Below are 24,250 nucleotides of genomic sequence, written 5' to 3' on the forward strand. Positions count from 1 at the left end.
GTTTGGGCTCCGTCCTAGGGGCCAGGATGGAGCCCACCGGAACTATCACATGATATAGGGCTATGCTCCATAGGGCTACGTCATGGAAGTGTCCTAGGATAGAGCCCAGAAAACATGGGAGGCTTAGCGTTTTATCATTGCCTACAATGGGGCCAGTGTGGGGAGAAGCTGAGTGGTGATGTTTTCCCCCATGTGATGGGGAAAGTGGCAATGTAGGTGATATGGGGCATGGGCGACGGTTTCCCCCACTGCCCCATGGATTCGTCATGCTGCCCAGTGAATCCCCTCGTTGTTGCCTGCGTTAGGGACCTCCATGTGATGACATCGGTAGTCTTTTTAACTGGAATATAAGACAGGATAAAGCTCTGTAATACCAAGCACTTTCTACAAACTAATTTAATTTAAATCAATTGGCTATACAGCTTCCTTTCCTTTCCATGAACATAAATTCCATGACAATAATTTTGTCTGATCAAAATATTAAGCAGTAACAAATGCAAAAATACCCAGGGTTATGTTTAAAGGTTTTTTAGTTGTTTATTTACATTATCTTTCTTTTGAAGCAGATACATATGATAATGCAGTCCAAAATATATTTACTCAGAAATACATTATATCACTATGAAGAAGATTTGCTTCCAAGAAAGGCCAGTCAGGACTCTTGATTTATGGCATGTTCTCATCTTGGTTTACTCAATTAATACTTCCCAATAAGTACGCAAATTGCTGTTAATTAAATTACTCTGACTTTTCACTCATGTAACAGATAGACAGTTGTTTCTCAAAGTTTAAAGGGGATACAATTCAGCTTAACTAACTATAAGATATGTCTAGACAGCTACATTCATAAGTATTCGTTGTGTATGTAGGATGGAGACTTCAAAAAGAAAAGGCCTGTGGCCAGATTGTGTATTTAGAAATAATAATAATAATAATAATAATAATAATAATAATAATAGTGATGATGTGATGTAGTAGCCTGATAATGTTCCCTGGCAACCTTGCATTAAAGGACCTCATTAATTATAGTTCGTGCACAGATGGCTTGGAAGAGATTTTGGTGTCCTAAATAGTACAGCATGGATATTTTCATACCAAGTCCTTATCTGCTTATAAGTAATGATGCCCTCGCTTTAATTAAAAAACAAAGCTTTTTTTCTATGTTCTAGTGCCTTGCAGTGAATGCTGCTGTATCAGTATGTAGTTTATTTTGGTATGTGTTGTGGAATATAGAATCACATATGCTTTATAAAAGTTCCTCCATTTGATGATAAAATACTTTAAACTCCAAATGCTGAGAAAATGTTTGTCATTTTGTGAATGAGGAAAAAACTATGGTGAAGTGAACTCATTTTTCACATGGAATACACACAGTGCTTCTTCGGAAGGGCAGTCAAGTGTGGGTTACGAGATGTGTACAGACTGCTAAATTACCATCTCTCACCTGAAATAATGGTAACCTTCTGCTATATATTATTTTAAGTCTTATTTATGTTCAAATGCATTTCTAAATTCTTCCCAACAGTGCTGCTGCGATATCCACTGATTGAATAGATCTGACAATTTTCAGGCAACCTTTATAGCTGTGCCCTGAGAAAGAGTATGATCAAGAGACATTAATGTATGAAAATATTTTACCACCATATTATGAAGTTGGCTTTGTCTGTATGTTAGGAGCACAAAACAAGCCACGAAGGGGTTGTTGTTGTTGTTGTTGTTGAAGGTAACAGTCTAATCTATAAATTCTAATTTGCATTATTAATTAAATAACACTCTATCCAGAGTCATAGTCCAATTTTGAAACCACTACACCACATTATTTCTTTCCAATATTTCTGCATTATTTCTTTTTCAAATGGATACAGGTTCAACTAAAGAACTGACCAACAATCATTCACTCAGTAACAGTTATATATAGTAATGCTGCACCCGATCACTGTCTCCCAAAGCAGTTACTATATTCCCAGCTCAAGAATGGAAAACAGAATGTTGATGGACAGGAAAAGAGATTTAAAGATAGACCTAAAGCAACTCTTAAAAACTGTGGCATAGACACCGAGAACTGGGAAGCCCTGGCCCTTGAGCACTCTAACTGGGGGTCAGCTGTGCTGTGGAATTTGAAGAGGCATAAATGGAGGGCGAAAGGGAGAAATGTGCCAAGAGGAAGGCACATCAAGTCAACCCTGACCGAGACTGCTTTCCACCTGAAAACAGATGTCCTCACTGTGGAAGAACATGTGGGTCAAGAATAGGGCTCCACAGTCACCTGCATATCCACTGCCAAGATACTGCACTTGGAAGGCCATCATACTCAGACAACAAGGGATCTCCTAAATCACAAAAATCACTGCATAATGGGTGACAATTCAGTTCAGATTGCAAAGGCAAATCCCTTAACACCCTCCCAGATTCTCCTTGCCTCTGTTATCATGACTATCTATCAATCTGGTAGTCCTTTGAATTCCAAAGCCATTATGCCCCTGACTTTGTTGTTATTACTATTCAGGTTTCATTAGTGAACAAATTTAACATCATTGTTGATGTCCCATGATTTACATCCACTGAGAGGAGAAAATGCAATGGATAATGGAAACATCTCTTCTGCATTCATGATGCTGCAGCCTGAAATAACTGCTTGACAATAACAGATTACATTTCTCTCATCTGAACAAGCAACCCAAAACAGCAATCTTACAATTGTTCCATTTAGTTCCATATATATTTATAGTATATGTATATTGTCTACACAAATATAACTTTTGTTTCTCCAGTTACTGGAGGACATACTTATTTGAAAAGAAGCCACCATTGTTAGGAACTCAACTTGACATCTTGTCAGCTCTTTGTACACTAGAGATAATAATCCACCTACTTTACACTCCTTTCAATAATTCTCCAACAAGTTGAGAAGACAGACATATACCATATGTTGAAATTTTCTCAAGGTGTTTACTAACACAAAAAGAGCTCATGCCTCCCTATCAGGACTTGAATAACTCAATCATAAATCGAAGAATGTGTGGTTATTTGAGATGGGCAATGAAGTGTTGAGTGATTGGTTTGTAACCCTTTTATTTTTATCTCTAGTTTGTGTTGACGTATTTTTCCCCAAGCAATTGTTTTAAGGACAGATGGATGAACGCTATTACTGTGGTAGTCAAACATGTAATCTGTATTATCAAATATTTTTAGCTTAGCTCCCTAAAGAAAATACTGTAAAAAGACGCTTCTGTGTGGATCACGCACACACATACACTACATCTTCAGATTTGTTCAAAAGGCACACTCACACAAATTCTGTACTGATATGAAACCCATGTTCCAGCAAGTAGGAGCACAGAGCCTGGAAAAGTTTCTTTTGGACAACAGATCCCATAATCTTCAACCAGTGAGGCCATGCTTAGTGAAAATGAGAACAAGCCCTATGAGGAGCAGCTTAAAGATCTGGGCATGTTTATCCTGCAGAAAAGAAAGCTGAGAGGAGACATGGTGGACATGGATAAATATATGCGGGGAAAGTCATAGAGGGAAGGGAGCAAGCTTGTTTTCTGCTGCCCTGAAGACTAGGATGCGGAACAATGGCTTCAAAGTACAGGAAAGGAGATTCCACCTGAACAAGAGGAAGAACTTCCTGACTATGAAAGCTGTTCAGCAGAGGAACTCTCTGCCCTGGAGTGTGGTGAAGGCTCCCTCTTTGGAGGCTTTTAAACAGAGGCTAGATGGCCATCTGTCGGGTGTGATATGAATATAGTTTTCCTACTTCTTGACAGAGGGTTGAACTGGATAGCCCACAAGGTGTCTTCCAACTCAATGATTCTATGATTCTATAAATCATGGGAGTCATCATCCAATAGTGACAGCAATGAAATGAATCCTCAATACGTTATTTCCTCAATATTGCTTTCTCCCATTTTTCATTAAACTTTTGGTGGTTATGTGCCTTCAAATTATTTGTAACTTATGTCAATCTTAAGTGACCCACATCATAGGTGCACCAGGGAAGCCAGAATGGCCCTCTCCTTGCTGTCCTTCTGGCGGCAGGCTAAAAAACTTTTTATTCCACTGGCTTTTAAAGAATAAGGTTTTAAAGATCAAGTCGGGGGGGGGGGGGGGTGCTGCAGTTTACCTTTGAATGTTTTTAATAAGTTTTTGTGGATTTTAACTGATTTTTAAAAAATACCATTAATAATTAATTATGTTTTAATGTTTGTGTATTTGTAGATTTTAAATTGTATTGTAATGCTTTTACTGTAAGCCACTTGAGTTTCCTTTTTTGAGAAAAAAGTGGGGTATAAATAGACATAAACACAATAATGATAATGACATGAGAGCCTGTCTGATCTTGAAAGCTAAACAGGATTAGCTTTGAGTAATATATGGATAGGATTTCACCAACAAATACCAGCTATTGTTGGCCATATTAAAGAGGAAGGAACTGTTCTTTGCCCAAGCAAATCCTAAGACCTTCATGGGTCCTCATGACAGAAGAAACATGTTATTGCAGTTGTTGTGTGCCTTGAAGTCATTCCCAGTTTACAATGAACCTACCTTCTTGAAAAGATATGTTCAGAAGAACTTTGCTTTGCCTCTGAGGTAGAAAATGTGTGATTTACCCAAGGACACCCAGTGGGTTTCCATGGTCAAGCAATGGAATTTTCCAGAATTTTCATTCAATGCACAAACCATGATACCTCACTGGCTCTGAAAGGAACACACACATGAACACATATAATACCTTGGAGGGTTTCCTGTATCAGTCATTCTACATTTCGGGTGCCATTTCTGTGATATCTTAGGGAATTTTCAGAGGTGTGCCTTAATATCTACATAAAAATGTATGAAATATGTAGCACAATCCTGTGCAACATCTGAAGTGTTCCATTGTTTTCAGGATGGCTTAACTCTCTAGTAAGCATATTCACAATCGTTGCCTCCAACCAGTCATCTTTGTGTTCATCTGAACATCAGCAATTTTAAAACTGGTACACATGATTCAAACCTGTTACACCATTTTCTGCCATGATGAATCTTTGAGTAAACTCATAAAAGCTGAATAGAAGACAATATTCACATAATAAATCATGATATGGAAGACAGAATTCAAACAGCAGGTCATGTGTGACCTTCTTGTTTTTCAAGTATGTTAGGATGATGTATAAGATGACATTTTCCTATTCTGCAAATCTGAAAATTTTCATACTACAAAACTTAAATAGTTCAGTGGTTTGTTGTTGTGGTTACATCCCTTCATGCAGTTTCCAAGTTATTTGTTGTTGTTGTTATAGCCCACTTTTCTCCCAATAATGCATTACATGGCAGTGTAAATCCTGTCTGAATAGATAGATTATGCTAGGTCACCCAGTAGGTTTTCCTGGGTGAGCAGATATTTGATCCCTGGCCTCCTGGAGTCGTAGTTTGGCACTCAAACCATTACATTACATTGGCTCCAACCCAGCAATTATGGCTAATTACTATGACATTCACAGAGTCTCTGCCCCATAAACAATGAGAGCTTTTCAAACCTTTGCTCTTAAGAATGTGCACTGAATGCATAGAAGAGGTCGCAGGATTCCCATGACAGCTCACGCCTCAGACCTCTACTTGATGAATGTGGTCTTGGTTTTCTGCGGATTCCTGATTGCATGTAGAAAGTCTATTTGAGAAAAAACTGTAGAAATGTAAGGTCTGTACAGGGACATTTATTGAATGCACTGAAGTCACTGCTGAAGTTTGTAACCACAATCCATTATCCTCCTACACTTTCAGTAAATCTATTCATTGTCTATGGATTCAAGCAGATTGATCCTTGATCCTATATTTCATTGCTATTATAGAAATAATGGAAATGCCTAGAAAATATGGATGTACATTAATGCAGATTTCCCCATTAACCTCATCACTGATATTATTTTGCTTTTTCCTTAGGCTTTTGAAAATTCGTATTAGGTTAATCCAATTTATTTACAAACATATTGGGTTGTTGTAGGTTTTTTGGGCTGGATGGCCATGTTCTAGAAGCATTCTCTCCTGACGTTTCACCTGCATCTGTGCAAGCATCCTCAGAGGTTGTGAGGTTTGAGGTTAACCTCACAACCTCTGAGGATGCTTGCCACAGATGCAGGTGAAATGTCAGGAGAGAATGCTTCTAGAACATGGCCATACAGCCTGAAAAACCTACAACAACCCAGTGATTCCAGCCATGAAAGCCTTCAACAATACATACAAACATGTTGTTTACATGTTAGTTCAGGTGCCATTATAATTATTAGAGATAATAACTGAAATTGTCTCTGTGTCATATAGCATAACAAGATTTAAACATGTAATTTTTTAGTGATTATAAATCACCAGGCCCTCCATTTCCTAACCCTTGGGTCAGATTAGAAATGCAATTCTTCATAAGGCCCACTCTTCCCTTGGCAGACAACACAAAAAGATGCCTGTTTCTATATTGGCCGTGCTGCTCTGACATTTCTGTCTGCCTGTTCTTTTCTGACAACAATCCCATAAGTAGACAAATCCACCATATAATGGTTCAGAGGTTTCTGATAATGCATCATAGAATGACATTGACCTTTTGCTTTCTTCTACGTTGTTCTTGTGCACATCTTTTTACAGTTTTTAGTTGCTTCAAGAGGCAAAGGACAAGAAATCAAACAACTCTCATTCTCCAAATGGCAAATGGGATTTAAAGTTATATGTGATTTCAGCACTGACAATGGAGCACCTAAAGCCAGTATGGTATGAAGGTCTAAGTGTTGAACAAGGACTCTGGGAGATAGAGCTGAAATCCCTCTCAGGCATGTAAACCTTCTGGGTGTGACCTTGGGCAAGTCACTCTTAATCTTAGGAAACCTGCCCTTCACAAATTTTGGCAAGAAAAACCCATGATAGGTTTTCCTTTGTTTTGACTCAGGTAGCTGTTTCACTGTGCTTGATTGTGAGTCCAATCCCTGAAGTCACTCTTGGATCCAGGTTTCTTGCCTCCCTCTGACAATTCTTATAAAATATACTCTTTATCATAATCATTGTGGTTTTGTTGTTCCTTGTTGTGATGTCAACTTCAACTTATGAGGATCTTATGAATGAGGAATTTTCAAGAGTCTCATGGCCATGGCTTCCTTGATTGGATTAATATACAAGCAGTCCCCATATTTACAAATGCCTGACTTATAAATGACTCATAATTAAGAATGGTGGTGAGACAACATGAAGTGAGAGAAATTTACCCCTCAGAAGGGAAATGCAATCCTGAAAGAGTTATCATGAGGGAAAGGTGTCTCCATTGAAGCTTTATCACCAATCCTTGTTTCCACAACAAACCTTTTTTTCAAAATCCAATTATCGCAAGGACAGAAAGTGAGATGAAATCTTCTGAACAGGGAAACAGACAACACAGCAAACACCACAGAGGTGTTAACCCTACCCTATGCTCTTCAAAGTATAGCGCGGGGGGGGGGGGGGGGGAGGAATGGAATTAAACTTTAAAAATATATGTGTTCTGACTTACATACAAATTCAACTTAAGAACAAATCTGTAGAACCTATCTCATGAGAGAAGCCTTCCACAGGATGGTAACACGTCCAGGCGTCCCCTGGCAACATCTTTGTAGATGGCCAATTCTCTAACACCAGAAGCTGACATGATAAAAAAATCTCAATTTGGGGGCTACCTGTACCTGTAATACAGTTTCCCTTTTTTCTAACTGCCCTCCACTTTACCAAGCATCATTGCTATTTCTAGTGAGTTCTGTCTTCTCATGAGATGCCCAAATAATAATAGCCTTAGTTTAGTCCTCTTCACTTCAAATGAGTGTTCAAGCTTGATTTGCTATATCGCCCATTCTTTTGTCTTTTTAATCATTACTCTTCTTTAGCACCATATTTCAGATTCCTGCCTGCTTTCTTCACTGTCTAGCTTTCAAAATCAATTTATGGTCCTGGGGTTACAACTCAGCAGTATTGTCTGTGTAAGACTGTGCTGGGCAGCTACTCTGAAGAGCAGGCCAGTTTTCATCCCCAGGGGTTGCACTATGTTTTTTGTTTCAAAATCAGATGTGATGTGAAGCTATTTCCAGTTTTAGTCAATTACCCACCAGTTCGGGGAGTTGAAAAGGGAAGTCAACATAATGCAGGCAGTAAGGGAAGCAGAACTCCACTGTCTATAGTGGTTTGGCACTGCTTAGAAATGTTTGGGATAAAGATGTTGACTGAAAAATGGTAGGGTTGTCCTGGGAGCTGTAAATATAGGGTCAGCAGCTACAAAGACTGTAGATAGCTTGGCTCATAGATGGCACTTTCCCCACTTTGGTGTGAGGATCAGAATTGGTAGCTCATGTTGATTACCCATATGTCCTGACTCCTGTCAGAATTGATTTGAGTCAATTTAATCACTATGGAGAAACATTTTCCTCACTGGGAACAGAATATGGATATAATGCAGGACCTGTGAGTAATCTTCCAGGCTCATCATGCCTGGCTGAACTAAATTATGCATTATAAAGTTTGTGTTGGATACATCCCATTGATTTGCACTGATCTTGGGCTCCTTAGCAAATTACTTTCTTCTGCATAGTTTTGGGAAATATATTATTCATCGCTCCAATTGCTAGCATTCTTTTGCTGCTGAGAAGAGAGAATTAGTAACACAGGTGTTCACCATGGTAGATTTCTTGATAGTCTGCATTCAAGAATCTTACATCATTACTCCAACTAACCTATTAATGCTGACACTGACTGGCAGGGGCTTTCCAAACAAGCGTCTTTTTCAGCCCCACGCATAAGTCCTGCTGAGAAACTTGTAGGACTTTAATTCTCATCCTCATTCAACACTGACTAAACTGGCTAAGGCTCATACAAAATGAGAAGGGTGACACATTGTCCATCCTAGGATATTGTCAACCTTGGAGATTGGAGATGGGAATTTGGATCAAGATCCTGGGCCCTTTCCCAAGAGCCATCCTACACAATGATAAGTTTGTTTACAATCATTATTTTCATTTATATTCATGAGCACATCAGTTATGTTTGTGGATGTGCATTTCACTGAATACACAGACTGATATGCACATCCAGAAATGTTTGGATAACTTTTAATCATGACTAGTTCCACTAAATCTGTAAGAATGGTAATATTAGTCCCAGTTCTTTAAAATTAGGAGGAACTTCAAGAAAGGCGGATTTTTCATGGAGACAAGGTGCTTAGTCTTTCCTCGCTAGTTACTCTCATTTTATCTAAATTAATTTTGCTGCCTCGGGATTAAAAAAATGATTTTTATTGTCTTATATGGGTACCATGTTTTACAGTAGGAGGAACCGTGGCTATGCATCAAAGTAAAACAAATTTATTTATTTATTTATTTATTTTTTGCATTTATTGACCGCCCCTCTCAGCCCGAGGGCGACTCGGGGCGGTGAACAGCAACATAAAAGAACAGTGTACAATAAATTCCGACAATACAGACCAGACAATACAAACATAACATATACTTATGCTAAAAATCCGCTTCGTCAAGTCCTGGGGTCATAGCCAAAATTCAAAGTCCTAGTTCATTCCAGAGTCGTTTCAGGATATACTAGTTGAAGGCCTGCTCGAAGAGCCATGTTTTCAGGCCCCTACGAAAGGCCATCAAGGAGGGCGCCTGTCTAACTTCAACAGGGAGGGTGTTCCACAGCCGGGGGGCCACCACCGAGAAGGCCCGCTCTCTCGTCCCCGCCAGACGTGCCTGTGAGGCAGGCGGGACCGAGAGAAGGGCCTCCCCGGATGATCTCAAGGCCCTCGTGGGCTCATAGGCCGAGATGCGGTCTGCAAGGTATTTTGGGCCGGAACCGTTCAGGGCTTTGTAGGATAACACCAGCACCTTAAATTGGGCCCGGTAGCGAATCGGCAGCCAGTGGAGCTGGGACAGCAGGGGCGTTGTATGCTCTCTGCGTCCTGCTCCCGTTAACAACATGGCTGCCGCGCGTTGGACTAGCTGAAGCTTCCGGGCCGTCTTCAAGGGCAGCCCCACGTAGAGAGCGTTGCAGTAGTCGAGGCGGGATGTGACCAAAGCGTGTACCACCGTGGCCAAGTCAGACTTCCCAAGATACGGGCGCAGCTGGCGCACGAGCCTAAGCTGTGCAAATGCTCCCCTGGTCACCGCTGAAACCTGAGGCTCCAGGCTCAGCGATGAGTCCAGGGTCACACCCAAGCTGCGAACCTGCGCCTTCAAGGGGAGTGCGACCCCGTCCAGCACAGGCTGTAACCCTATACCCTGTTCGGCCTTGCGACTGACCAGGAGTACCTCTGTCTTGTCTGGATTTAGTTTCAGTTTGTTCGCCCTCATCCAGACCATTACAGCGGCCAGGCACCGGTTCAGGACTTCGACGGCCTCCTTAGTAGCAGGTGGGAAGGAGTGACAGAGTTGGACATCATCTGCGTACAGGTGACACCGCACCCCGAAACTCCGGATGATCTCACCCAGCGGCTTCATGTAGATGTTAAACAGCAAGGGGGACAAGATGGAACCCTGAGGAACGCCACAGATCAACGGCTGTGGCGCTGAACAGGAGTCCCCCAGCAACACCTTCTGAGTACGACCCTCCAGAAATGACCGGAGCCACTGCAAAGCAGTGCCCCCAAGACCCATCTCTGCAAGGCGCCCCAGAAGAATACCGTGGTCGACGGTATCGAAGGCCGCTGAGAGGTCCAGGAGCACCAACAGGGACACACTCCCCCTGTCTAGCTCCCGGCGCAGATCATCGACTAAGGCGACCAAGACCGTCTCGGTACCATGTCCCGGTCTGAAACCAGACTGTGCCGGATCCAGATTATCCGTGTCTCTCAAGAATACCTGGAGTTGTGAGGCCACCACGCTTTCCATGACTTTGCCCAAGAAGGGAAGATTGGAAACAGGCCGAAAGTTGTCCAATTTAGTGGGGTCGAGTGATGGTTTCTTCAACAGCGGCTTTACAACAGCCTGTTTTAGGCTCGCTGGAATCTTGCCTTCCCGAAGGGAGGCATTAACCACCACCGTTACCCACTCGGCCAATCCCCCTCTGGCCTCCTTCAGAAGCCAGGATGGGCAGGGGTCTAGGATGGACGTGGTGGGTCTCATTCCTCCAAGTATCTTGTCCACATCCTCGGGTTTCACAAACTGAAAAGAATCCAACAAAATCGGACAAGCAGGTGCTTGTGTCACATCCACAGAGACTGCATCTAATGTGGCGTCCAGCCCAGAGCGGATCAAAGCGACTTTGTCTGCAAAGAACCGAGCAAATGCTTCACAGCGCGCTGCCGAGTTGTCAGGGCTCCCACCTGAAGTAGGGGGAGTTAAAAGACCTCTGACAACCCGAAACAACTCCGCCGGACGGTTTTTTGCAGACGCAATAGTGGCCGCAAAGAAAGTTTTCTTTGCGGCCTTTATTGCCGCGGCATATGCCCTTAAAAAGGACACAAACCGTGTTCGGTTTGGCTCACTTGGGTCTGAGCGCCACACGCTCTCTAGAACCCTCTTCTTTCGCTTCATCGCTGCCAGCTCCTCAGTAAACCAAGGGGCTGGTTTAGCTCGGTTACTCGAGAGGGGACGTTCCGGAGCGATCTTGTCAATAGCCCTGGTCATCTCCCCATTCCAGAGAGCGACCAAGGCCTCGACATGATCACCTACCGCGGCGGCGGGAAACTCCCCAAGAGCCGTCAGGAATCCACTCGGATCCATTAGCCTCCTGGGGCGGACCATCCTAATGGGTCCTCCACCCTTGCGGAGGTTAGGGGGCGCAGTGAGCCTAAATCTAATCAGGAAGTGGTCGGACCATGGCAACGGAGAGATGGACAACTCCTCCACACCGCCACTCTGCTCCCATCCCTGACAGAAAACCAAGTCCAATGTGTGTCCAGCACAGTGGGTGGGGCCAGTTATTTGTTGGGACAGCCCCATGGTTGCCATGGCGGACATGAAGTCCTGAGCCGCACCTGTGAGGGTTGCCTCGGCGTGGATGTTGAAGTCCCCCAGCACAAGAAGCCGTTGGGACTCCACCGCCAGGCTCGAGACCACCCCCGCTAGCTCAGGTAGGGAGACTGTAGTGCAGCGAGGTGGACGGTACACTAGCAGAATCCCTATTCTGTCCCGGTCACCCACCCTCAGGTGGACGCATTCAAAATTTGTGGTCTGCGGGATGGGGCTCCTGGTTAGATGGATGGAATCTCTATAGACCACTGCGACACCGCCTCCCCGTCCTCCGGCCCTTGGTTGGTGTTGCACGGAGAAACCTGGAGGACAGAGCTGGGAGAGGTTTACGCCCCCCGCTTCATCCAGCCAGGTCTCCGTGATGCACGCCAGATCTGCCTGCTCCTCCAGGATTAAATCCTGGATCCAAGATGTCTTTCCGTTGACAGACCTGGCGTTCAACAACACCACCTTCAAGCCAGAGGGCCCGCTCACCTGGTTACACCAATTTACCTTAGGAGACCGATTGGGAATAGTCAATTTAGATAAGCGGTCCGAATTGAGCCGAATTCGAGGTCTCCTTCTCCCGCATCTCCTCCTTCCCACCACGACCTCTATGGGGGCCCCTCGGCTAGTGGAACACCTCCCCCCCTCCATGCCGCAATTCCGAGCCATACGATCCCTTTCTCCTATACTTGTTGTTAGACTTATAGGTTCTTGCCAACATCCCCCCTCCCCCTCCTCCCCCCTCCCCACCACATCCTCAATCACAGGCTCCAGAACACCCCCCCTTCTGCCCCCTCCGCTACAAAAAAGCAACAGGAGCAATACACAAATGGGGGCAGGGGACCACATGGGTAGCAGCAAAACAGACGGTAATTGATGTTCCGACTACTACAATGGGACAGTTCATAAAGTGCTTAGAATTTGGAGCAATTCGTCAGTAATCGTAACGATCGTAATTAGTTAGCAGCAGCACACATACACAAAGGCACATTAATAAAGTGCAAGGTCTAAAGGCACATTAATAAAGTGCAGATCTCAATAAAGTGCTAGGTCTAAAGTGCTCTACTTAGTGATAATAAAGTGCGGCACAGAGGGACGGGGAAGGGGCGTAAGTGCTGGTGCAATCTGGCAATCGATGGCTGGCGCCTAAGTGCTCTATCCTATTACAGATGGCAGATGACAGCAATGACTGCCAGGAATGGACTGGTTGGTATTATACAACTCCCTTTTATGGGTGGTAGTGGTGGTAATTAATTAAATATTGCCATGACCCCAGAGTATCTAGACGGATTGTAAGCCAGCGGATGGGCTTCCGGAGTTGGTAACTCGGGGGTGGGGCAGCACAGATGGTCAATCAACTCTCATCCAGTATGTAACAATAAAGGCTGGCTTAGAGGTCCCCTGATTAGGATTCCTGCTCCCTCTCATGTTAAGTAAGCAGTGACAGAAAAAACATATGATACAAAATGAAGGCCTTGTAACTTCAAAAACATCACTTTTCTTTCCTTCTCTGTATTATTTCTAGAAGCATCTTTTGCCTCATGAAGAAGCAGTGGAGTTTCAAAAGCTTGTATAAACTGTGTTGTACCTTTGCTTGGCCAATAAATGCATAACTCTTTTGTGGATTTTAATTTACTTCACATATTTGCATATTTCTATTGTTTTGGAATTGTAATCAGTTTCTACCTTGTTTCTTTTAGGAAGGCTGTGTTTCTCCCAATTTGATATTTTAAATGCTTTTTAATTGAAATGAAGACAAAAATTTGGCATAGGATTGTAAACTGTTCTAACGATATTTGTTAGCCCTCGGTTCTTGTTGGTCTGGGGATACCAAGTCACCTTGTCTGTCTCCTGAGGAATCTGTATAATGACCAAATAGCAACAGTTAGAACAGACCATGGAACAACAGATTGGTTCAAGATTGGGAAAGCAGTATGGCAGGGCTGTATACTCTCACCTATTCAACTTGTATTCAGAACACATCATGCGATGTGCGGGGCTTGATGAATTCAAGGCTGGAGTTAAAATTGCTGGACAAAACATTAATAACCTTAGATATGCAGATGATACCACTTTGATGGCCGAAAACAAGGAGGAGCTGAGGAGCCTTCTAACCAAAGTGAAAAAAGAAAGTGTCAAAGTTCGGTTGCAGTTAAATATTTAAAAAAACCAAGATTATGACAACCAGACTGAATGATAACTGGCAAATAGAGGGAGAAAACATGGAAGCAGTGACAGACTTTGTATTTCTAGATGCGATGATTACTGCAGACACAGACTGCAGCCAGGAAATCAGAAGACGTTTACTTCTTGGGAGGAGAGCAATGACCAATCTTGATAAAATAGTGAAGAGTGGAGACATCTGCATAGTTAAAGCAATGGTATTCCCCATAGTAACCTATGGAAGTGAGAGCTGGACCATAAGGAAGGCCGAGCAAAGGAAGACAGATGCATTTGAATGGTGGTGTTGGAGGAAAATTCTGAGAGTGCCTTGGACCGCAAGAAGATCCAACCAGTCCATACTCCAATAAATAATGCCCGGCTACTCACTGCAGGGAAGGATATTAGAAGCAAAGATGAAGTACTTTGGCCACATCATGAGAAGACAGGAAAGCTTGGAGAAGACAGTGATGCTGGGGAAAATGGAAGGAGAAAGGAAGAGGGGCTGACCAAGGGGAAAGATGGATGGATGGTATCCTTAAAGTGGCTGGCTTGACCTTGAAGGAGCTGGGAGTGGCTATGGCTGACGGGGAGCTCTGGCATGGGCTGGTCCATGAGGTCACAAAGAGTTGGAAGCAAGTAAACAAATAAACAACAAAAGCCCTCAGAAAGGGAAGTCCAGTTACTATTGCTAGTGCTGCTAGGACTACTACTGGGATGTGTTACATTGCTGCTGTTGTGTGCCTTCGTGTTATTTCAGATATATGATGACCTTAAAGCGAACCTATCACAAGGTTTTCTTTGCAAGATTTGTTCAGAAGAGCCCCCCCCCCCCCATGTCCTTCCTCTGAGGCTGAGAGACTGCAGCTTGTCTAAGGTCACCCACTGGGTTTCATGGCTGAGCAGGGATCCAAAGTCATTGTGTAATACTTAAATCACTACACCACACTGGCTCATATGAATTATTTAGTCCTGGGCTTTGTTGAGTATATTTCTTTCTTCCTTCTCTCATTTTTTCATTAATATCTGAAAAAGGTTTCTCTGGAGAGGGCCAATTAATTATTTGCTGCCATGAATTTCTAATTGCAGATGTTCATATTGTAAGTCGATCTGAGAATTATATATTTTATAACTGCAATGAGGCAATTTTCAATTTAATTTATTTCTTGGCATGCACTTTATTTATAGGGATCACGGAGGAAATTGGGTGCTGTTTAACCTGGCTGTTATGCTGATTGTTCAAACATTATGAGAAATAATCTTGGCTGCTGTCCTATATTCAGGTCCACATCTGTGTAGGTCACTTAAATTGACAAATGTGCAACTGTGTATAGAATCACAACTCATCTCCATTTGTTCCAATAGGAATGTTTAGCATATTAAAGCTTGCAAAGAGACAGTGTGGCATAATGGTTTGAATGTTGGACTTAAACTCTGGGTGACCAGTGAGTCTCCATGACTTTACTCAGTCATGGAGACCCACTGGGTGACCAGTTAGGGATTTTGGTAGTTGTGTTGCAAAGCGCCTGAAGAAAAAAAGGTTTTCTGCTGCTACATTAAGTGATAGTGTCTGAACACATCTGAAAAAAGGGGAAAAGATTATAATGGCACACTTTCTAAAATTGTAACCTCAGCACTTTCCCTTCTTTTGCATATATTTTTGGCTATGTTTCAGAAATCAGTTGACCAACAGAATAAGCTAGAGCATGACAGTGCTTATAGACCTGATAAGCAATAATTATTCATCAAGTGTGCCTCTTTATCAGAGTGACTGATTTTGGCCTCTAAGAACAACCTTCAGAATAGTGTTTCATTCTCTGTCCTCTGATAATCTCATCTAAATATTAATGAGGGGGAAAAGACAACTTCTGGGGAGAGAGTATCTTTAGATGCTTGTGTTTTATTTTGTTTTTAACAAAAAAACAATTGAAGGGAGATGTTGACAACCTGGAATGTGTCCAGAGGAGGGTGACAAATGATCAAGGGTCTGGAGAATAAGCTCTATGAGGAGCGGCTTAAAGAGCTGGGCATGTTTAGCCCGAAAAAGAGAAAACTGAGAGGAGACATGATGGCCATGTATAAATATGTGAGGGCAAGTCATAGGGAGGAAGGAGCAAGCTTGTTTTCTTCTGCCCTGAAGACTAGGATGAGGAACAATAGCTTCAAATTACAGGAAAGGAGATTCCACCTGAACAAGAGGAAGAACTTCCTGTAAGAGCTAGTTCTGTTCATCAGTAGAACTAACTGTGCCAGAGTGTAGTGGAGGCTCCTTCTTTGGAGGCTTTTAAATAGAGGCTGGATGGCCATCTGTCAAGGGTGCTTTGAATGCAATTTTCCTGCTTCTTGGCAGGGGGTTGGATTGGATGGCTCACAAGGTCTCTTCCAACTCTATGATTCAATTCTATGATTCTGTGAATGTTACCAAAAGGGAAGTAGCATATGTTTCATGAAAGAAGAGTGACGGGAGAAACCCTAAGACAGGGGTCCTCAAACTTTTTAAACAGTGGGCCAGATCATAGTCCCACAAACTGTTGGAGGGCCGGATTATAATTTGAAAAAAAAAACAACAACCATGAATGAATTCGTATGCACACTGCACATATCTTATTTGTAGTGCAAAATTTTTAAAAACAATACAATAATGAAGAACAATCTTAACAAATATAAATTTATTCGCATTTCAATGGGAAGTGTGGACCTGCTTTTGGCTGCTTTTGGCTGATGAGATAGGATTGTTGCTGTTGTGTGCTTTTGAGACTTAGGTTGACCCTGGGCAAGGGCCGGGTAAATGACCTTGGAGGGCCGCATCCGGCCCCCAGGCCTTAGTTTGAGGACCCCTGCCCTAAGACCTCACAACCTCTGAGGATGCCTGCCATAGATGCAGGCAAAACGTCAGGAGAGAATTCTTCTAGAACATGGCCATGCAGCCCAAAAAACCTACAACAACACAGTGATTCCAGCCATGAAAGCGTTCGACAATACACAGAAAACTGTTTTTGTTAATTATATTGAACTAATAAGAGTATTAAAGAGAATTGTCCTGGTCAAATAAAATTACTCCCAAAGGTTTCAGTACATTTAATGCACACTTAGTGATCTTTACATGCAATGAGAAGGAAGGAAGGAAGGAAGGAAGGAAGGAAGGAAGGAAGGAAGGAAGAAAGAAAGGAAGGCCCCCATACAGTCAGAGAGACTGTTCTAGCAGTCAGGAGCCCATTACTATCTTGATAAATAGTTCTTCTATTAAAGATACACATAATATTGTTAAGTGTATTGATACTGTGTCCTCAAAGGCTTTCATGGCTGGAATCACTGGGTTGCTGTATGGCCACGTTCAAGAAGCATTCTCTCCTGACGTTTCACCCACATCTATGGCAGGCATCCTCAAAGGTTGTGAGGTCTGTTGGAAACAAGGCAAGTGGAGTTTATATATCTGTGGAATGTCTAGGGTGGGAGATTTCCAACAGACCTCACAACCTCTGAGGATGCCTGCCATAGATGTGGGCAAAACATCAGGTGAGAATGCTTCTGGAACATGGCCACACAGCCCGGAAAACTCACACCGACCCAGTGATTCCAGACATGAAAGTCTTTGATGACCCAAAATACCCAGATGTTACCAGTTCTTTCAACTGAAACGTAGCACACAGCACCTTGTATTTGGTATCCCATCTGCATACTAACCAGGGCTGAGAAGAAGCCTAACTGGATAGAGAATGAACCTTTAGTACAGTCATGGACAAACTTCGGCCTTCCGGATGTTTGGGACTTCAACTCCCACAATTCCTGGCCTCAAGCCCTCCCCCCCCCCCCCAACCACTTAAGGGACCTGAGGTTGTTAGGAATTGTGGGAGTTTAAGTCAAAATACCTGGAGGGTCCAAGTTTGCCCATACCTAGTCTACACTGACCATAGTTCAAGCTACATTATTTGACAGTGCAGACCTAACCATACTATATAAGGAGTTGGAGAAGATTTCTCAGAGCTTAACTTTTGCAACCAGTGGCTATTTTTCCCTGGCAAAGGGAGTTTTATGGTGCTTGTAGGGCAGGCATGGGTAAACTTCGGCCCTCCAGGTGTTTTGGACTTCAATTCCCACAATTTCTAACAACCTCAGGCCCGTTAAATGGCTGAGGGGGAAAAGGAAGGGGCCTGAGGCTGTTAGGAATTGTGGGAGTTGAAGTCCAAAACACCTGGAGGGCCGAAGTTTGCCCGTGCCTGCCTTAGTAACTGGAGAATAAATTCCCAGCAATAGGTAAGTTTGAAAAACCCTGCTCTGTGGGACTGAACTAAGTGTGGCCCTCTCCTGGTGTTCCAGGGCCCTTCCACACGGCCCTATGTCCCAGAATATCAAGGCAGAAAATCCCACAAGATCTGCTTTGAACTGGGTTATCTGAGCCCACACTCAGATAATGTGGGATCCCTGCCTTGATATTCTGGGCTATAGGGCTGTGTGGAAGGGCCCCCAGGTCACCACTAGCCTTCCTGCGTGGCCTGGTGTGGCCTTTCCGTGGCTGGCAAAAAGTATTCCTCTGCCACTGATTTGGAGTATTCCCTCCGCCTTTTCCAAGTCTCCCACGCCATCGCAGCAGTGAGGGGAAGATGGGTTTTCGCAGCACGTGGACTGTGGGTGAAACCGGTGTGATTTGGGAGCGAAAGAGGCAGCGGGGCTCTCCTTGCTGGGAAATTGCAAAGAAAGAGATCCACGAGGAAGGAAGGACCGTGGAATTCGAAGGGCGATTGTGGCGTCTCTTTGGTCAGCAGAGGCAGGACCAGCCCATCAGTCGGGAGTGCTTGGGGCCGGGGGTCTCTTCCAACTCGGTGACTCTTCTCATTCAGTCGACGTTCAACCAACAGGAGCCGGGTGCTTGAAGCTCTTGGGTGTGCCTCCAACCCCAGTCCCGATTGCCTCAACTGGGGCGAACGTATGGATGGGTTCAAACTCTAGCAAAGTCAGAAAGGAAGGGGAGGGAAGGGCTGGGTCCTCGCAGGAGAGGCGGCGGCGCTGGAGAGGGAAACGCTTTGTATTGATGGCCTGGCCGAGCGGAGAGGCTGCAGAGCGAGCGCTTCTCGCCTCCTAAGCCGGAGCAGGAGAACCTCGCACTCCCTGGCCCCACTGCAGCTCTTGCCGAGTCGCTTCCGAAGCAGGGAGGGAGCCTGAGCCCACCATCCAAGGGAAGCCCAGGGCTCCCCCCCCCCTCCTTCTCCGAGCTCAGCCAGGAAGGGCTCCCGTTCTGGGCCGCCTCTTCCTCCTCCTCCTTTCCCTTTAGCCGCAGTTGGGCGAGGGGGACTCGAGAGCCAAGCGTCGGGCCCGGAGATGGGCTGGGGAGGGCCTCTCCGCCAGCCTCACCCCTCGCCCTAGCACCCCCTGGCCTCCCCGGAGGGACTCTGCCCCGCCATGGAGACCAGCATGAAGAAGTTCACCGTCCGCCGCTTCTTCTCCGTCTACCTCCGCAAGAAGTCGCGCTCCAAGAGCTCCAGCCTGAGTCGCTTCGAGGTAAATCAAGCCGGGGAGAAAGGCCAAGGAGGGGCGCACGCAGGGCTCCCTCTGCTCCCCAATCCTTCATCCCTCCCTCCTTCATCCTCCCCTCCCTTCTCCATCCCACCATCCGTCCACCCATCCTTTGGCAATAACATCGTGGGGCGTCAGGAGAGATGGTTGCGGTTGCCTTTTTGGTTTCCTTTCCAAGCACCCGCTCACTTTGGATGCGTCTATTCTGCGGCTCTTTCCTTGTTTTTGTTTTTTTGTCTCCCTCCCAGAGGCTTGTGTTGCTCTCACCATAACTTCGCCAGAAAGGCAAAAAGGAGACTTCAAAAGGTTCAGTGAATTTCCTAGGCTGGGTCTACACGGCCAAATAATGCAGTTTGAACCTCATTTTATGGCTCTACACCAGTCATGGGCATACTTGGATCCTCCAGGTGTTTTGGACTTCAACTCCCACAATTCCTAACACAGGCTGTTAGAAATTGTGGGAGTTGGACTCCAAAACACCTGGAGAACCAGCTGTTAGGAATTGTGGGAGTTGGAGTCCAAAACACCTGGAGAACCAGCTGTTAGGAATTGTGGGAGTTGGAGTCCAAAACACCTGGAGAACCAGCTGTTAGGAATTGTGGGAGTTGGAGTCTGAAACACCTGGAGGTATTGGCTGTTAGGAATTGTGAGAGTTGGAGTCCAAAACACCTGGAGGGCCCAAGTTTGACCATTCCTGGTTTACACTGATCATATAATGCAGTTCAAACTGCACTATTTGGCAGTGTAGACTCAACCATACTAAATAAGGAGTTGGAGAACATTTCTCAGAGTTTAGCTTTTCCAACCAGTGACTATGTTTCCCTAGCAAAGGGAGTATTTAAGGTGCTGGCAGGGCAGACATGGGCAAACTTGGGCCCTCCAGGTATTTTGGACTTCAACTCCCACAATTCCTAACAACCTCAGGCCCCTTAAGTGGCTGAGGGGGGAAAGGAAGAGGCCTGAGGCTGTTAGGAATTGTGAGAGTTGAAGTCCAAAACACCTGGAGGGGCCAGGTTGCCTCTTGCTTGTTGTAGGGACTACCTGTGCTGCTTGAGAAATTGTTGATTTCCAGGCTGATTCAAAAGAGGGCTTCTGTGTGATTTAGAAATCTTGAGAGCTGCCAGGTGTGTTCTGGATGCTTGAGAGTGGAAGGTACACAAACTACAAACTATGGACTCCATTCCCAAAAGGGGTCCCTTTCGCTTAGTTCTGGGGCCACAAAAAATTGGCAACAGTAAGCAACAAAGTGCTGTGTTTAAAGTAGACGCTGCAGAAAATGCTTCATCTGTACTTCATAACAAGAAAAATCAGCCTGTTTAGCAAGCCTTGGTTGTTATCAGTAAATGTTTGATTTTGACACTAATTTTGTATACTTTTATACCTGGATCACATAAAATGTATCCAGCTGAAAGGGGTCTAGCATGCAAAAAGTGGTCCTGGTTGAGGCCAGTCAAAGTGGTGGTCCCTGGACCAGGGCTGGTCTCTCAAGCCTTGGCTGCTGGACACTGGCAAATCTCCAGGGAAAAAGCAGTTAGTTGTTGAAGTCTTTAATGGCTGGAATCACTGGGTTGCTGTGGGTTTTCTGGGCTGTATGGCAATGTTCCAGAAGCATTCTCTCCTGACGCTTCACTTGCATCTATGACAGGCATCCTCAGAGCAGTTGAACTCAATAATGTCAAACTCTGGCACTCTGTAAGAAAATAATTCCTGATCTCCTGCATCAGACAGCTTGAGAAGTGTTGTTCTAGTCTGGGATTGTTCATTATTCTTTGATACAGATGATGCAGTGATTCTTGCTAGTCTCTCCTCACAGGAATTTGAGACATTACAAGTGTTATTAATGCAAAGGCATAGCCTTGTCGGTCTGATAGATCCTCATGTAAAGAGATCTTCTAGCACCATAACGTCTAACTGAGAAAAGCTTTTGTAGATGAAATCTGCTTCCTGAGATGCTACCAACTCTATTTTCTCACTCTCTAAAGGTGCTAAAGATCCTTTATCATGCAAATATTTATAAGATCCACAGTACTTACATATGTACCTCAGGCTTTGAATCATCTTCCACCTGGTGTTGCTGGACTGCAATGCCCAGCATTCCACATCACTTGACATTATCATAGTTAGAGCTGCTTGGATATGCAATCTTAATTTTTTGTGTGTTGAGAAACTGCAAGTTGCTTCTGGTGTAAGAAAATTGGCCGTCTGCAAGGATGTTGCCCAGGAAACGCCCACATTTTTTACCATCCTGTGGGAGGCTTCTTTCATGTCCCCACAGGAGAATCTGGAGCTGACAGACAGGAGCTTACCCCACTCCCCAGATTTGAACTACCAACCTTCTGGTCAGCTGTCTTTGCAGGCACAAGGGTTTAACTCATTGCAGGGGCTCCTTGTAATCCAGCTATATGCAGAATATTTTTTCATTCCTATTCCCAAGCATTGCATTGTATATTGCCGGCATGTTTACTTAAGATTTAAATGCCAATGGGGTTCTTTCAAAGTAATCCTAAATATTCTAAAGGTATCCTGTTTAATTCTGGATGCTAAACAAGGTCAGCCCTGGTTAGGACTTGGATGAGAGGCCACCAATGAATACTAAATGCTGTTGCTTATATTTCAGAGAAAGGAACTGGTATTCCTTGCCTCAGAAAACAGACACGCACAAGCATATACAGGATTCCAGCCTGATAATGCACTTCTCTGTGTGCCTGTTTTGAAGTAAAGTCCATTAAGTTCAATGGACCTTGCTTTCAGGCGAAAGTGTATAGAGCTGTTGTACCCTTAGGAAGGTTTCCCATTCTGTTTTCTCTATTCTCCCCTAATGGTACTAAGCACAGCCACAGAGAATTACTGTAATTGATCTGGTTAGCCTCTAAGAAGATGGTCCTTCTGGGTACTGGCAAACATCATCATCATCATCATTTACAGTATTTAACATCTGCAATAAGCTCAAGCATCACTAGCAATTTTCCATGGGGGACATGCCTTCTAAAAGGGTAACAAAGAGCTAGAAAAATAAAGAGGTGTAAAAAGTGTGTACTTTGCATTTCTATATGCATGGAAATGTTGGGCTCAGGATATGTTTTTATCTTGTTCTTTGATGCTTCTTTCTCCCACTATTAAGAACTCTGACTTAATTGTTGGGGTTACATGCAGTGGTTGTTAAGCCATTTAATTCTCATATTTAGTCATATATTACAGGTGGAAAATTCTCAAGATACCAAAAGTAAACATTTTTTGCCCCCAAAATAGTGAGTGTCAAGGTTAAGGCACAGAAATCTTTCAAGGGCTATTCTTGGACAATAGAACCTTGAACGGGCTAACCTAGTCTAAATAATTTAAAGCTATTTTCAAAACAATGACTACATGCACTTTACATTTTTGCAGATCTTTGTAGTGCTGTCATAGTTCATAATTAAAATGATACCTGTTGCTTTTGGAAAACCCTTGTTGCTATCACTCTCCTTTTTCATGAATAATTTACCACAGGACAAAGGCTACATTGAAAAATCCTTTTTTGTTTTCCTTGTGTGTAGTCCTAATTTGGACGTCTCCTCAAGCATGGAGGGAAATCAAGAGTGCTTGGAGAAGCACCCAGTTTGGAAAGACCTGCTTATTATTATTATTATTATTATTATTATTATTTACAACATAATACACAAAACACCCCAGAGAATCCACATCTAACAACCGCTATGTCAGACAACACAGAGAAGCCATTGAAATCCACAAGCATGTGGACAATTTCAACAGAAAGGAGGAAACCATGAAAATGAACAAAATCTGACTACCAGTGTTTTTTTTTAAAAAACCCTCTAAAATCAGGACACTCAATAAAGAACAACACTCGGAAAACAGGGGAATTCCAGACATGAAACAATCAGGGCCAGCTAACACCTCCCAACAAAGGATTCCCCCAGCAGGAATCAGCCAGACCTTGAAGTTGCAAGGTTTTGCAGTGGTAATCAAGGTGATTAATTGCAACATTCACTCTTAACTCCAACAGACAAGAGTTCATTCTCCCACCCTGGACCTTCAACAGATATATAAACTTCGCTTGTCTAGTTTCCAATATACCTCACAACCTCTGAGGAAGCCTGCCATAGATGTGGGTAAAACGTCAGGAGAGAATGCTTCTGGAACATGGCCATACAGCCTGTAAAACTCTCAGCAACCCAATCTACATCCTCTTCAGGAAATGGTGAGGAGCTATGCCAAATGAAAGAACACGGTGAAAATCAGTAAACTGCTAGATCAATCTTTCTGGTGTTCAGCAATGTTTCCAAACATCCCACCCCCAAATGGAGGGAATTGATATCAGCATAGATCTTTAAAAGCTGAATAAGGTTGCAGCCAGAGAAGAATATGTACTTTAAACATTCAGAGGACATTCTTTCCAAAGTTACAAGAGCCAAAACTCTTTTCAAATTGATGCCTTGAGTGGTTTCCTTTGATCCTCTACACGGATTGCACTTCTTACATCCTTTGGACATTCTGCTTTCAACAAAACAAAGAGACTTTAAGCACCTTTAAAGCGTTGCTATTGTTGTGTGCCTTCGAATCATTCCTAACTTATGACAACCTGAGGGGATCCTGTCATGGGAGGACATGGTTCTGGAGTTAAGACAAAAGATTAATTTGTTTTTTGTTTT

The 24,250-nt window shown here is 43.7% G+C and overlaps 1 protein-coding gene across 3 annotated transcripts in view; it reads left to right on the forward strand.

Annotated features, from left to right (window-relative positions):
- Positions 1 to 24,250, forward strand: part of RPS6KA2 (ribosomal protein S6 kinase A2) — a 279,666-nt gene that overhangs the window by 86,965 nt on the left and 168,451 nt on the right. The window contains exon 1 of one of the 3 annotated variants that reach the window (XM_060753718.2): positions 18,580 to 19,586. The exons of the other annotated variants lie outside the window; for them this stretch is intronic. Within the exon in view, the coding sequence (XP_060609701.1) occupies positions 19,488 to 19,586 (99 nt within the window). The 5' untranslated portion in view covers positions 18,580 to 19,487. Of the gene's footprint in view, positions 1 to 18,579; positions 19,587 to 24,250 lie in introns of those variants that run through there. 3 annotated transcript variants of the gene reach the window in all.

Source organism: Anolis sagrei, chromosome 1 (assembly GCF_037176765.1).
Source record: "Anolis sagrei isolate rAnoSag1 chromosome 1, rAnoSag1.mat, whole genome shotgun sequence".
NCBI classification, from domain to species: Eukaryota; Metazoa; Chordata; class Lepidosauria; order Squamata; family Dactyloidae; genus Anolis; species Anolis sagrei.